We start from the raw sequence: 15,408 nt of genomic DNA on the forward strand, positions 1-15,408 counted from the left end.
AAAAAAAGACAAGTGTTAGTAGTCGGACTGACCGCCGAGCAGCATCTCCTGCAGCAGGCTGTCGACGTGCGCGACCCCGAACAGCTTCGCGAACTGGATCTGCTCGATCATTTGCCACGTGATGCTCTGCAGCGGCGGCAGGCACAGCAGCAGCTCCCCGAACCGCCCGCGCCCGTCGTACTGCCGGTCGCTGATGTAGTCCTCCAGGTTGATCTGGATCTGGTAGCGGAGCTGCTTGATCTTCTGCGGCTGGGACAGGCCTTTCGCGTCTGTGAAGTGTGTGGGTGGTTTATTGAAGTGCAACTTCTAATGCGACTTCCGACAAGGAAGTTGCGTTAAACGTTTACCGCTACCATTGGAATAGAAAGAGACAGAGCGAGAGTGAGTGCGTGGGACTCGGACGCATACGCGTAGTATACCTGTTACAGGCCAGCGCGAGTGTTAGCAACGAGTAGCGTCCAATATTTTAATGAAGTATTTTTAAAAATATATAATATAATATATAAATCTAGTGGTTTTTACGGATGTTCCGTTATAACCTCTGAACTATGCATCCGATTGACTTGAAACTTGGTATCCGTGTTGAAAATACATGTACTTAATGGATAGGCTAATATTTATATGAGTGTTGGATTCCCTACACAAGTTGCGGGGGCGTTAATGATGAGAATCTTTGTGGGAGTGAGAAATAATAATGTTAATTTTAAATGTCCACTGAAGCGGACGGGTACGGCTAGTATAATATAAATGCTGAAGATATCGCATCTCTTATACACAGCATTCTCTATTACAAGAACTATCAGATTTAAAGATGAAAAATGAAGAAAACCACAATACTACACAACAACGCAAAAGAAGTTTCACTTCATTCACGTGCACCAAGTTGCACACGGACCGTTTTTTTTTTTTTTTTTTTGTGTGTTCGGGACATTATGTCCATTTCTTAATTGTATTGTTTGCCAGCTGTCGATAATAAACAAGATGGTACTTTTATATAATATGTAGAGCATGATTAGACAGTGGTCAACAACATTAATTTATTCTTGTAATATGTATCTCATTTCGTGACCGCGCATTGTAAAGGCAGCCCTTTCGGCGTTACTTATGAGGTCATTGACCGGCCAAATTATTTAGTCGCGTTACATTACGTGCGCTGCGATATTCGTAAAATGTTTTTTTTTTTATTGCGAATCCAAAATTTCATAATGATTCTTCATGTTGTACAAAGTTATCTTGCGTTTTTTTAGTGTCGAAATGACTTATATACTAGTACTTTTATTGTAACTGATTTTACTAACTTGGATCGAAGAACACGATAGCTTTCAAACATGCGAATTCAGTGTCGTCTATGTCAATCTCTCGTAGCGGCTTCACTATCTCGTCCATGACGCGCATGCCTATCATGCTAATGTCAATGTCCATACGACCATCTGTAAACAGAAGATATGGTAAACGTAGGGAATTTATGATAAATTCTTGATAAATTAATTAAAAAATCGGACAATCTGTCATTTAATTTAATTTTAGGTTTTTTTTAAATACATTTCCTTTTTAAAGGCTTGCAACATTCTACACTACGGAGTTAGTAAGAGTATTACTAAAATATGCTTTATTGTAAACTAAAATAAATTCCACATTTTTTTAACTCTATACTGCAATGGGTTATCATATCGCTAATAGCGATTTCTTTCAGACAACGGACAGAATCATATGGGAGTGACGCACGATATATATAGTACGACAAATTAAAATATCAAATTGATACAATTAAATATGTTTTAAATTACTACATTTCAGTTCGAAAATTAAACAATACACATTATTATAGAATATAATATAGAATACATTTTCTTATATCTAGTGTCCGAAAACTCGAGAATAAGGAAAAAAGAAACACTACATAATTCGTATACGAGCGATTTTCGCAAAAACTAAATCACGCCTTACGACTTTATGGTAGTGACAAAATTTTTATGAGTATGCGGACTCGAATGCCGCCAGTAGTGTTAGAAAACTAACAGAACAAGTTTGTTTTTCTCCTACCGACGCCGTAAGTTCGGTTTTTGTCCCGCTGTACTGGGAAGAAAGTGTAACTTATCCACCCGCTGTACTGCAAGTGCGCATGCGCGTTAGTCTACGTCTGCTCTCACGCACCTAAAATTCTCCGCCATTGTTGTGCTCGGGTAATTTGCAATATTGTGTTGAGTGTTAAAGTGAAATAAACAAAAGGCAATAAAATTTAATAAACAAAGATGAGTTCATCAGACAGTTCTTATTCAAATTGTAGTAGTTTATTTCAAAATTAAAAAAGTTAAATTGTTTTTTTTATGAGTATACGGTACACCACGGTACTCCGGTACTCCACGAACTTTCGGCCTGGTAGGAGAAAAAATAGTATGTGCACCGCGGGAAAAAAGTAGGACATGTCAGGAAATGTCCAGCTTTTCTCCCTTGGTGCACAATGTACTATTGTGACAAGACCTCACCGATATTGTGCTTCGTGATGATGCAGTTGTTCCCGAGGAGCAGTATGTCCTTGAGGTGCAACGAGCGACGCGCGCAGCCCAATAGCAGATGCTCGCCGGCGTGAGCACGCAGCAGCGCCACCTGCACGCAAACACGCATGCAAGCGAATAAACATCGAGCCCACTCAATCTATGGAGGGTAGAGGTAAGGAGAACCGTTTCATATGGGAGAAGCTCGTCGTCGTGGCCTAAAGGATAAGACGTCCGGTGCATTCGTGTTGAGCGATGCACTGGTGTTCGAATCCCGCAGGCGGGTACCAATTTTTCTAATGAAATACGTACTCAACAAATGTTCACGATTGACTTCCTCGGTGAAGGAATAACATCGTGTAATAAAAATCAAACCCGCAAAATTATAATTTGCGTAATTACTGGTGGTAGGACATCTTGTGAGTCCGTAAGGGTAGGTACCACCACCCCGCCTATTTCTGCCGCGAAGCAGTGATGCGTTTCGGTTTGAAGGGTGGGGCAGCTGTTGTAACTATACTTGAGACTTTAGAACTTATATCTCAAGTTGGGTGGCGCATTTACGTTGTAGATGTTTATGGGCTCCAGTAACTACTTAACACCAGGTGGGTTGTGAGCTCGTCCACCCATATAAGCAATAAATAAATAAAAAAGGTTGAAAAAGTGTCCCACTTTCAGCACTGAATAATAGTTCAAAAATCCTCCAGAATGGCGCTAGCGTAGGCATAGGGTATGATATGAATTGAGCAGTTGTTAACTAATTGAAGTATGCTGAGTTATTTGAAATTTAAATTTAATATATTTAATGACTAGAGTAGTTAGTGACAGTGTAATATACAAGACCTCAGATGTTTACGTAGTCCAAACTGATTTCGTCAATATAATCTAAAATTATTGCCTTGGTAAAACGTGTTGACATCGATTACATTTTCTTATCAGCTTTAAATAAGATACTTTTTTGATTTTGTAGTGCTTACAGTTCTTTCGTCCTTTTTTAGCTCTCTATCTTATACTAATAACTTTCAGCGCCTTTTTTTAAATTTACCCGGTTGCTACTGTAGCGCCACCCTTATTTAGCAGATTTTAACGGGCACTTTTCACACACAGAGACGGTTCTCCTTACCTCTACCCTCCATGACTCAATCGAACGGATAACACGACCGGTGTTCTCGTATGCAAATATCTTAATATATAAAAATTACGTGTCACGTTGTTTCTCCGCGATAGACACCTAAACTAATGAACCGTTTTTAATTGTTCTTTTTTTTAAATATGTGTTTTGTTTCAATTTAGGCCATAGGATGGTTTTTATTTTATTATACACTATACATTATACACTATAATGTATTTGACACCCACACGCATGCCTATATGCATGTTTACTGTCAAACTTTTCTTATTGCTTATAGTCTGTGGTCAAGTTACTGTTTTACTTAACAATATATGCATTTTTAGAAAAGCTGCATACTCAAGTAAGTAAAATTACATTGATATGTAACGATATTGCAGCTCGTATGTGCTGTAAACTTCCTGTGTTAACGCGGTTAGATGTTTATCGGATCACGTCAAAGGTTAACAAACAACTCCCTTGATTGTATTAAAACTAATTAATTCGAAAGGAAACGTGATTGTCATTATGTTAAATTTGATTCAAAACATTTCGATTTGAGAACAGCATTTATACCTTACTAGCCGTTTCCCGCGGCTTCGTTCGCGTGATCACGAAAAAGTGTCTGTTTTTTTCCTACCTAATCTTTGGTAGCCTAAAGTGCCAACCAACTACTGATACCATCTACCATCAGTAGGAGAGCAAAGTGGCTCAACCTGAAAGCATTGCTTAAAAGTGGCCCAACTAAGAGCAGTGCTTCGCAGAAACTACCACCGGATCGGAAACACGACCCACTGAGAAGATCCAGCCTGAAACTTAGCGGGTTAAGTGACAATTTCCAATGGGAATGAGATGTTTTCGTGATAAAATGTAGCCTATGTACACTCCTGACCTAATATTATATTAACTGATTTTAAAAAAAAACATATCAATCCGTTGCTTCGTTTCAACGTGAAAGTAGGACAAACAAACAAAGTAACAACATTCATAATCTCTATATATAAAAATGAATTGCTGTTCGTTAATCTCGCTAAAACTCGAGAACGGCTGGACCGATTTGGCTAATTTTGGTCTTGAGTTATTCGTGGAAGTCCAGGGAAGGTTTAAAAGGTGAGAAAATATAAAAAAAGCTAGGAATTATATAAAAACAAACAATTTTGTTTTTCCTTTTATGTGTCCCCTTGATGTGTCTTTTATTTATCGATTGAGGCACTACGAAGTCTGCCGGGTCAGCTAGTATCAAATAAATAATAATGTCAGTACCTATGTAGGTATGGATTTATTTATTAATTTTATTTTTATTGTTACGTGTACTTAACACGGGATATGTTCACGGGTACTCTCGGTTGGCAGGTTGTCAACGCACTGACATTATTGATGACATGACCGGTAAGAAGTTTGTTTCGATCGCGGCTGATATTAATCGAATTATTATTAATCCTTTCATTGCCCGTGAAGTTCCAAAAAGTTTTTATTCGATTAATTACTCGTTTCAAGAGTGAAATGACGTCAAGTTGTAAAATTTTCATGTGCCGATAAGGCCGTATGTCGGCATTGGAACATACACTAAAATGAGCCTTATGCCGTTCGCCTAAGCTTTCAATCATCGCAGAGTACTAAGTCAAAAAACTTTAGAGGGGCCAGCAAGAGATTATTTTATTTATTAAGCCACCCGGCTTAATAAATAAAATAATTTCTCGGTCCCCGGTCATCGTTCTCGTCGAACCCGTCTCTTGCGACGAAGGGTTCGGCGAGTAAATTAACCCACAGACACAGTCCACTGAGTTTCTCGCCGGATTTTCTCAGTGGGTCGAGTTTCCGGTCCGGTGGTAAATTCTGCAAAGCTTTGCTCTTGCTAGGCTAGTGTTAGCAACGTCGTCAGGTTAGAACCGCGTGACATAGCATCTCAAGGCTACCAGCTTAGGTAGTAAAAAAAAACCCGGTCATATACACTGCGGGTTTGAGCTACAGAATGTCATTCTCATTAGCCTAAATACGTGTCTATTACTGGACACAAGCTTCTTCCAAAATTCACTACAATGACCTGTCGTTTATCAGGATAACGCTGTGTACCTAGCTTATGGTTCTTGGTTCGATTGCAAGCTATACCTCTCCGAGTCCTCCTCTCAATTTCTCTTCAGTTTAATTCTGATAAGTTCCATTCTGAACTGCTAACTCTGAGTGTCGTGTGTAACTGACATGTCTTGACTCACTGCAGTATTTCGGGATAAAAATTACGAAACTTACCAAAAATCTAAAATAGAACGTATTTGTTGGATATTATTTAGAGTTCAATTTACCTGATCGTCGAGGTGTAGCTCCGTGAAGGCGGGTATGTATTTAGCCCATTCCACCAGTATGAGTAGCTGCTGTTTTATCGAATCGCATACATCGTTGATCTTTGCTAGCTTCCTATTGTTTATTTCGGCGTCGCTCACGTTTACAGTCTGCAAACGAGAAATAGATAAAACATATTATTATAAAAAAATTATCGCTTTGGTTAGTAGATAGTAGATTTGGTTAGTAGACTAATACGCAAGCCGGTACGGAAATTGCCGTAAAAACTCAAAATACCTACTTCATAATTTAACATTATACTTTCGAGAGAAATGTTTATTATGCCTTTATTAAGGTGTGTTATATGTATTAAAATAATGAACACAGTTTTATATATACATATTCGATTGGTCGTTACTTTTGATAACATTCATCAAAGTACCTACTAAAAATTTTCAGTGATTTTCAACACATTAAAACGCATATTAGCTTGATCTACATATAATAGTATATGTATATAGTACATATTTCTATGCAAAGAAAACAAGGTGCACGGATTAACTTGAAAATTTTCACACCTATGAAAGATTAATTATAGTACATTTCTTTCCGGTCAATGACCTAATTTCTAACCAAGATGGGCATATTAAAAACTTTTTAGTTCGACTTGCAATTACAGCATCTCGTTTTAGTCAGACTCTCACAAAAATCAACAATAATTAGGAATAACATCGTGTAATAAAAATGAAACCCGCAAAATTATAATTTGCGTAATTACTGGTGGTAGGACCTCTTGTGAGTCCGCATGGGTAGGTACCACCACCCTGCCTATTTTTGCCGTGAAGCAGTAATGTGTTTCGGTTTGAAGGGTGGGGCAGCCGTAACTACCTAGTCAGGTCATAAGTATTGTCACACAGTAAAAACTTTTCTTTTAGAATGCTGGCCACAAAAAAGTTTATTGAATTCGAATTTCGAATTGTTCATGAACATAAAAATGTATACTTTTAGAATTTTACTCATTTTTAAATATGGAGTGGACGCTTAAAGAAGACCGTGTTGCAGTTATTGCGTTGCATCGTTGCGGTTACGCGCCAATTAAAATTATTAACATACTGAAAAATTTTAATATAACCAAAAGATTCGTTTATCGTACCATCAAACGATACAATGAAGACTCTAGTGTAGATGACAGGTCAAGAAGTGGTCGCCCTGGGTCTGTTAGGACTCCAGCAGTGATAAAATCTGTGAAGGCGAGAATTCAAAGAAATCCCAAACGTAAGCAGAAACTGTTGGCCCTTCAGATGGGGTTAAGCAGAACCACGGCGAAAAGGGTGTTAAATGAAGACTTAGGGCTTCGGGCATATCGAAGAAAAACAGGACATCGTTTGAATGCTGGTCTAATGGACCTGAGACTGAAGAGATGCCGCGCTTTGTTGAAGCGGTACGTGGGAAAAAAATATCGAAAAATTCTTTTTTCGGATGAAAAAATTTTTACCGTAGAAGAGAGCTACAACAAACAAAATGATAAGGTGTACGCACACAGTAGTGAAGAAGCGAGCAACCGTATTCCGCGTGTCCAACGAGGTCATTTTCCATCCTCGCTCATGGTATGGTTGGGAGTTTCTTATTGGGGCTTTACAGAGGTACATTTTTGTGAGAAAGGTGTAAAAACGAATGCAGTTGTGTATCAAAATACAGTCTTGACGAACTTTGTGGAACCTGTTTCTCATACCATGTTCAATAACAGGCACTGGGTATTCCAACAAGATTCGGCGCCAGCTCATAGAGCGAAGAGCACACAAGACTGGCTGGCGGCGCGTGAAATCGACTTCATCCGGCACGAAGACTGGCCCTCCTCCAGTCCAGATTTGAATCCGTTAGATTACAAGATATGGCAACACTTGGAGGAAAAGGCGTGCTCAAAGCCTCATCCCAATTTGGAGTCACTCAAGACATCCTTGATTGAGGCAGCCGCCGATATTGACATGGACCTCGTTCGTGCTGCGATAGACGACTGGCCGCGCAGATTGAAGGCCTGTATTCAAAATCACGGAGGTCATTTTGAATAAACTTTAGTGTCATAAGAATCTATGTTTTGTTAAGTTCATTTTGGTATATGAATGGTTACATAATGAATAAACTTGTTTCAATTATTTTACATTAAACATGTGACAGAATTTATGAACTGACTAGGTATACTGAGACTTTAGAACTTATATCAAGTTGGGTGGCGCATTTACGTTGTAGATGTCTATGGGCTTCACTAACCACTTAACACCAGGCAGGCTGTGAGCTCGTCCACCCATATAAGCAATAAAAAAAAGCTTAGAGCGAGCTTAAATGAATCACGTACCTCGTCAATGACTTTTCTACTCAGGAGTTCAGCGTTGAGGAGCGATACAACAGATAGACCGTTGGCCTGCGTCGGTTCTTCGTAAGACGGTCGCCTGCAGTTAATCCTGTCCCTTTCGTTTTGAACAGCTGAAAAAAAACATTAGAATTGAACACAACCGACAGATGACAATATAGGGCCAAACGGATTAATGGGAGCCGCTCAATCGAGATGTGATTAGTATTCCCTTGTGTGTTTATGTACAATAAACAAACCTACGAAACAAGAGGATGATACTTGTGATCTATAGATCGAAACTAACAAAATTATTTTTAACTGAGAAAGATGGAGAAGTCTGTCAAAAGCCGCAACCAAACATTAAGACTTACGTAACCACGACCACTCCGCCAGGAGTGAACGAGTGAGAAGAAGAAGAAGAAGAAGATAGATAACAACCTTATTAATAAAACTAAAAACAACTATTTACAATAAAAGTTTTTTTTAATGCCCTTGTAGGCAGACGAGCATACGGCCCATGGTGAGTGGTTACCGTTGCCCATGGACTTCAGCAATGCCAGGGGCAGAGTCAAGCCGCTGACTACAATACCAATACCAAAAGTAAAGTAGATTTAAAATTTCGTCCAAAAATTTCTGGCATTTTTGAGTTTGGTAGTTATAGCTCTCTTTCTCCCGTTCGCGTCGTCTTTCTCATTTCTGAAGGTCCTGATTCCACCTATCAGATATTAATTAATTCATCTCTGATGTCTGACGTAGGCATTAGGAGAGCATCATGCAGACTTACTTGAGACCTTAGAACTTATATCTCAAGGTGGGTAGCGCATTTACGTTGTAGATGTCTATGGGCTCCTTTTCTTTCTTTTTTTCCTACCTAAGCTGTGAGGCTATATCAGCGTAACCTTAACTAGTAGGTGAGCTCACGGGGCTCAAACTTGACGACGTTGCTAACACGAACCCTAGCAAGAGCCATGCTTCGCAGAATCTACCACCGGATCGGAAACGCGACCCACTGAGAAGATCCGGCGAGAAACTTAGTGGGCTGTGTCTGAGGGTTAATTTACTCGTCGAGGCCTTCGTCGCAAGCGACGGGTTCGACGGGAATGGGCTCCAGTAACCACTTAACACCAGGTGGGCTGTGAGCTCGTCCACCCATCTAAGCAATAAAAAAAAGTCGAATATGGTATTTAAGAATAATGTTAAAATCGTATTTTTATTTGCCATCATTGTCTTTTATTACGAATTTCGCCATTGTCTTCGATTCGAGCAACGGTTTCTATGTACTCAGTATGTGCATAATTGTTTACTAATTATATATGAATAATAACCATCTGGCGATTTATCGACATTGTCAATAATGTAAACTGAGGAGATACAGCCTGCGAGCTGAGATGAATATAAAGTTTTCTTGGACAAATGTACCAAGCAAGTGGTTTACTTGATAGTAAATAAGAGCCTTATAGTGACACATTTTTCACCTACCTATTCGCTGGTAGCCTATGAGGATATTCCAGCTACGCCCTGACGGGTAGGTGAGCTCACGGGCTCAACCTGTGAGTATTTGCTAACACTAGCCCTAGCAAGAGCAGTGCTTCGCAGAGTCTACCAACGGATTGGAATCGCGACCCATTGAGATTTTCTGAAACTTTCTGAACTGTGGGTAGATACCGTCATCCTTCCTATTTCTGCCGCAAATCATTCAAGCATTCTGATTTAGAAGGATGGGTCAATCGCTATGTCAATGGAAATTTACACCGCTTATCGCTTCGGTTCATATTGGTTTTGCTTGGTTGGAGCAACACATCAGTTAACAGTCTCACGAACATGGGGGTGGTAGGGCATTTTGTGAGCCCACATGTGTAACAACACCACCCTGCCGATTTCTGCCGTAAAGCAGTAATGCGTTTCAGTTTCCGTTCGGGGCAACCGCTGTCCTATAAAACTGAGACTCGGAACTAGTATTTCAAATTGGATGTTGGTATTATTAAGGTTGTTGATCTCTATGACCTCTTGTAATCATTGAACAGCAAGTGGGCCGTGAGCTCTTCCACCTAAAAACGTGAATATTATGTACTAGATTATGTAATTTTGTAACTTTTCTCCGATTGCGATATAGGTATAGCAGGGCCCTGAAACTGCGATACTTTAAGACATTTTTTTTTGTATGGAAATTATCGACATCTTGTAGCGAATGCCCATAAACTTATATGTTGTTAAAGTTAAGGCATTTAATTATTGTGGAGCTAAACACAGAAAAAAAAAAATCATACATGTCTTTATTTATTATAGACAAATTGATTAAACTTTATTAATTAGTGGTTTCTGAAAATTTACAAAATCCTTCATTAAAAATAAAATATAAGATAGGTAATTTGTTACTGCCATCTACGGGAGCAATGAGAAACAAATCGAAGCGAAGCCATCTAGTGGCCGACGCCCGTAAAAATTTTTGGTTGAATGCTTGAGGTGCTTATCTATAACTAATTTATGTGTATTATCTATGGTAGGTAGCATATTATTATGTTATGAAAAACTCAAGCTTTGTTCCAAGTTTTCGCAAACTTTTCTCATTGATGGAATTGCATTCCGAATCGGTGATCAGAGTCGTGGTTATATAAAGGAAACCAGGGCGGTCGGCTTTTATAAAACACATTTTGATTTTACGCTTTTCCCTAGAGACACTTCCTCAAGCATATCAAATTCAAAGCAAATATCAATACAAGGAAACATAATTTCCTCGGAAACTAAAATTTATTCATGTCTTTGATTTTATACCACATGTTTGACGTCACGATGGTTTGTTGTTTATTTCATTGAATCACTTTAAATTAAACTAATAATAATGGGAAACATGACATTCAATTGTACTCGGAATAATTAATGGTTTCGGAATAAGGATATTTTTAGTTGTTGATTTGATTACAATGAAATATGGTTAGTCTCTCAAAAGGTAGACGTATTTTGGGACGTTGTTATGTAAGTAAAGTCAGGTAGATGCAATTGTAAGCAATTTAACATGATCAAATGGATAAATACCACCGATTCGGCTCCTATGTCGATCAAAGGGAGGCACATCGAGCGGGTGGGAAGCTTCTGTTACCTGGGCAGCATTGTGGACGATAGGGGAGGCACCGAGGCAGACATTTCGGCTCGTATAAATCAAGCCAGAGCCGCGTTTAGTCAACTTAGGCCAGTGTGGAGTTCCTCAACCTTAACAAGACGAACAAAGGTAAGGATCTTCAACTCAAATGTAAAGTCTGTATTGCTGTACGGGAGCGAAACTTGGTTTGTTCGCAAGAACTTGATCAAAAAACTTCAAGTGTTTGTGAATAAGTGCCTGCGTCAGATTTTGAAAATCTTTTGGCCTGAGAAGATCACTAACAAAGAGCTGTGGAGGATCACTAAGCAGACACCAATGGAGAAGGAGATCCTTACGCGGAAGTGGCATTGGATTGGTCACTTTGAGAAAGCCCGATACCCACCTATCAAAGAGAGCACTGACCTGGAAAGTGTCTGGCAAAAGGAAGAGAGGCCGCCCCAGAACAACTTGGCGTCGCTCGGTGGAGCAGGAGCTAGGGGTCTTGGGCATGACGTGGGAGGAGCTAGAACAGACTGCCCAAGACCGATATAAATGGAAAAATTTGATTCGAGCCCTACACCCCAGCAGAGGGTAATAGGAAAGAATGATGATGATGATGAAATGGCCTTAAGTGACGCAGGTTCCATTACGGATTCTTTTTATAATATATGTAGGTACATTATTTTTGTAGTAGCCTCTCTTTTTTCTCTTCAACTACCCGTGTCCACTCAATGCTGAGTGTAGGTCTTCGTTGCTCGTGCTCTTCGAATGCACCCCATTCTTTCCGGTCTCTTGCTGTTCACATCAAATCCACTAGCCAATATGCGTTTATTGCTAAATACTTAGACGGGTGAGCACCAGGTCTTAAGTTATTATCGGAGCCTGTGGATTACACAAGGTGAATGCCTCTACACAAAGGCTCCTTTTTTTTTAATTACTATTCCCTGGTAGACTAAATAAGTAAGCTCACCTGGCTTAACATGAGAGTTTGCTAACACTGGCTCTAGCAAGAGCAGTGCTTCGCAGAATCTACCACCGGATCGGAACCGGCATCCACTGAGAAGAGCCGGCGAGGAACTCAGTGAGTTAAGGCTTCATGTCTCGATCGAAAAAAGTATAACGTGCCTCGCGGTAGAAATAGACAGGATCGTGTGATGGTAACTGACCGCGTGGACTTACAATACGGCTTGCTTCCAGTAAAAGGCTTATCATCAGTTAATAAATATTCGCGCTATGCCGGTCTGCACGATAAGGTCCAAATTCTACAAATATTTCATTCGCTTTGTCTGATTTCGCTTTCGATCGAAGAACTCGTTTTGTGTTGCCAGCTTTAAGTGCATTTCTTTCTAAACACGGATGTTACATACATACGTGACGTGTGTCGCGAACACAACGCATTAACCTTCTCCTGACCGTGACATCATAGATCATCAAACAAACCTGAATATTCAATAGAGATGACGTTTAACTATATCGTACTGTTTCGATAAATTCAGAGGAGAGAAAAATCTCGTTTTAAAAAAAATTACAACTTTTTAAGTTTTGACAAAAACTCATATGTAGAGATGGCGTTTAACTATATCGTACTGTTTCGATAAATTTAGAAGAGCAAAAAGTGTCGTTTTAAAAAAAATGACAACTTTTTAAGTTTTGATAAAAACTCATATGTGTCCGTATAGATTTAATTTGTTTGAGTAGATAAACGTTTTTATTCTACTTACATGTGCTAAATAAATATGCCACAAACGTTTGATGAGCGTTATTTACTTATAAATTAAAATATGTGTATTACGATTAATTTCTAATTAATATGTTTGCGTCGTTCATAATTATGAAATGTTGTTTACTTGAAACTGATAAAATGTCTTATGCGTTCAAATTACACAGATAGAACGTTTATAAATAATGTTGGTGTGGAAATTTCTTATATGAATATAATGCTGCTAGGATATCCGCTTAATATATATTAGATACTAGCGACCCGCCCTCGCTTCGCTTCGGAAACATTAAAACACACATGAAACCAAAAAAATAAATAAAAAAATAAAATAAAAAAAGTAGCCTATGTTCATCAGGGACAATGTCGGCTTCTAATGGAAATTTTTCAAGTCGGTCCAGTAGTTTCGGAGCCTATTCGAAACAAACAAACAAACAAAATTTTCCTCTTTATAATATTAGTATAGATATAGATGCTTTAGGTTATTATTATTAATTGTCGCATTAGTTTCTCATTTTGTAATTTAATTGTACAATTAAATGGCTTGATCGATTAAAATTGAATCATTAAGCCGTTAGTAGTCTTAATGAATCAATATTAACATTATAACTAGCGTTACTGATTTCTAAATAAATATGTAGAAAAAGAAAGAACATATTTTTACGATCTTACGAATTTAGTGATATGTTTAACTATATATATATAGCAGTTTATATGCAAATCAAAAACCTTTTTGTAAATACTAGTGGTTCCCTAGTAGTCAAAATTCGACTTTAATTAATTGAAGGTATCAGTATAACTTTAAACATCATTATGGTTTTATTGTTATAGACTATTATTATACTTCTATAATCACAGATTTCACTAAGACTACACAAGACTATATTAATCTATTCTCGATTTGGCTACCGTTACCCATATCTGTTGTCAAATATTTTTTTTTATTGCTTAGATGGGTGGACGAGCTCACAGCCCACCTGGTGTTAAGTGGTTACTGGAGCCCATAGACATCTACAACGTAAATGCGCCACACACCTTGTGAGTCCGCACGGGTAGGTACCACCGCCCTGCCTATTTCTGTCGTGAAGCAGTAATGCGTTTCGGTTTGAAGGGTGGGGCAGCCGTTGTAACTATACTGAGATCTTAGAACTTATATCTCAAGGTGGGTGGCGCATTTACGTTGTAGATGTCCATGGGCTCCAGTAACCACTTGACACCAGGTAGGCTGTGAGCTAGTCCACTCATCTAAGCAATAAAAAAAAATCTGCTCTTCCTTAACTCACATCCGATGCGTTGGCTTTCGGAGGGTATATCCATTTGAAATGCTCAAAATCTCATTGGTATTTCACTCAATGATATACGCACTTTTGTCACAAAACAATTCAGTTCGATTATTGACAACGCAAGCGGACCTTTCATTGCTATCAAACAAAGAGACAAATCGCGTACGATAACCACTCCCGGCCCTTACTTTTATTATGAAAAAGTGATAAAGAATTATCTCAATGTTATGTTGACTGCATTGAGTTATTTAATAATGTTTCTCTTTTGTTTATTTAATTAGTTGTACCTAACAAAGTGGTCACCGATTCAGAATATCGTATTGAGACGATGGTACATAATAAATAACTATAATTGGTAGTAAGTTTTCTTTTTATTTCATAGTTTTATAAAAACGAATGTGATTTTATTTATTTATTCGTATTTTTAACCGTGTCATTTATCCGTTAAAGTTTAAGTGTTGTATAGTTGCTGCAGAGTTTTTTTTAGATAATACAATTAACGCATTCGCGAATATTTTAAAATGTAACTCTGTCATCTGGTATTAAAGTGGCTACCGAAGTTTATAAGACATTACAGCGAAGCACTGCTTTTGCTAGGGCTAGGGGTGGTGAATTTTCTGTTAGGCTGAGGCCTATGAAATCGCCTAACTAACGCCTTGTGGTACTTAAAAGCACCGTTAATGGATCGGGAGGATACGTAATCACGTGTTATGGGCGACGTCGACAAGCACTGTAGTACACCGGTGGTTGAGTACCTATGAGCGATCTGTTTTGATTCATATAGCATCTGTTGCCTTGTTTAATCCGCTAGCGTTTCTACTAGCTCAGACTAACCTACCCGTATTCATAGTCTCGTACACGTGGAAGGTTGCATATTACAACAAAAAAAAACTTAAATAACATTAACTTTTTTTTTCATTCACCGAGAACTCAGAAGAGTCCATAAATATTCTCAAACTGTTTATTTCCGGAATTCTCTCGTCAAAGACGATACGATCGCGCAAAAAACATAATATTTCCCTCAACATTATTATTTGTTCAACTTTGATTCAAATTTAACGACAGCCTTTATTGTTCAGTGTCCATTAGTTGGTCGGTTTGTTTA

The 15,408-nt window shown here is 38.5% G+C and overlaps 1 protein-coding gene across 5 annotated transcripts in view; it reads right to left on the reverse strand.

Moving 5' to 3' along the window:
• Window positions 1–15,408, reverse strand: part of Hnf4 (Hepatocyte nuclear factor 4) — an 84,494-nt gene that overhangs the window by 5,346 nt on the left and 63,740 nt on the right. For all 5 annotated transcript variants that reach the window (XM_089735573.1, XM_089735574.1, XM_089735575.1 and 2 more), the window contains 5 exons: window positions 8,231–8,358; window positions 5,901–6,047; window positions 2,487–2,607; window positions 1,299–1,430; window positions 33–269 (listed from right to left, as the gene is read on the reverse strand). In XM_089735573.1, the coding sequence (XP_089591699.1) occupies window positions 33–269; window positions 1,299–1,430; window positions 2,487–2,607; window positions 5,901–6,047; window positions 8,231–8,358 (765 nt within the window). The remainder of the gene's footprint in view (window positions 1–32; window positions 270–1,298; window positions 1,431–2,486; window positions 2,608–5,900; window positions 6,048–8,230; window positions 8,359–15,408) is intronic.

This window comes from Bombyx mandarina, chromosome 19, assembly GCF_030267445.1.
Source record: "Bombyx mandarina strain Sakado chromosome 19, ASM3026744v2".
NCBI lineage: Eukaryota > Metazoa > Arthropoda > Insecta > Lepidoptera > Bombycidae > Bombyx > Bombyx mandarina.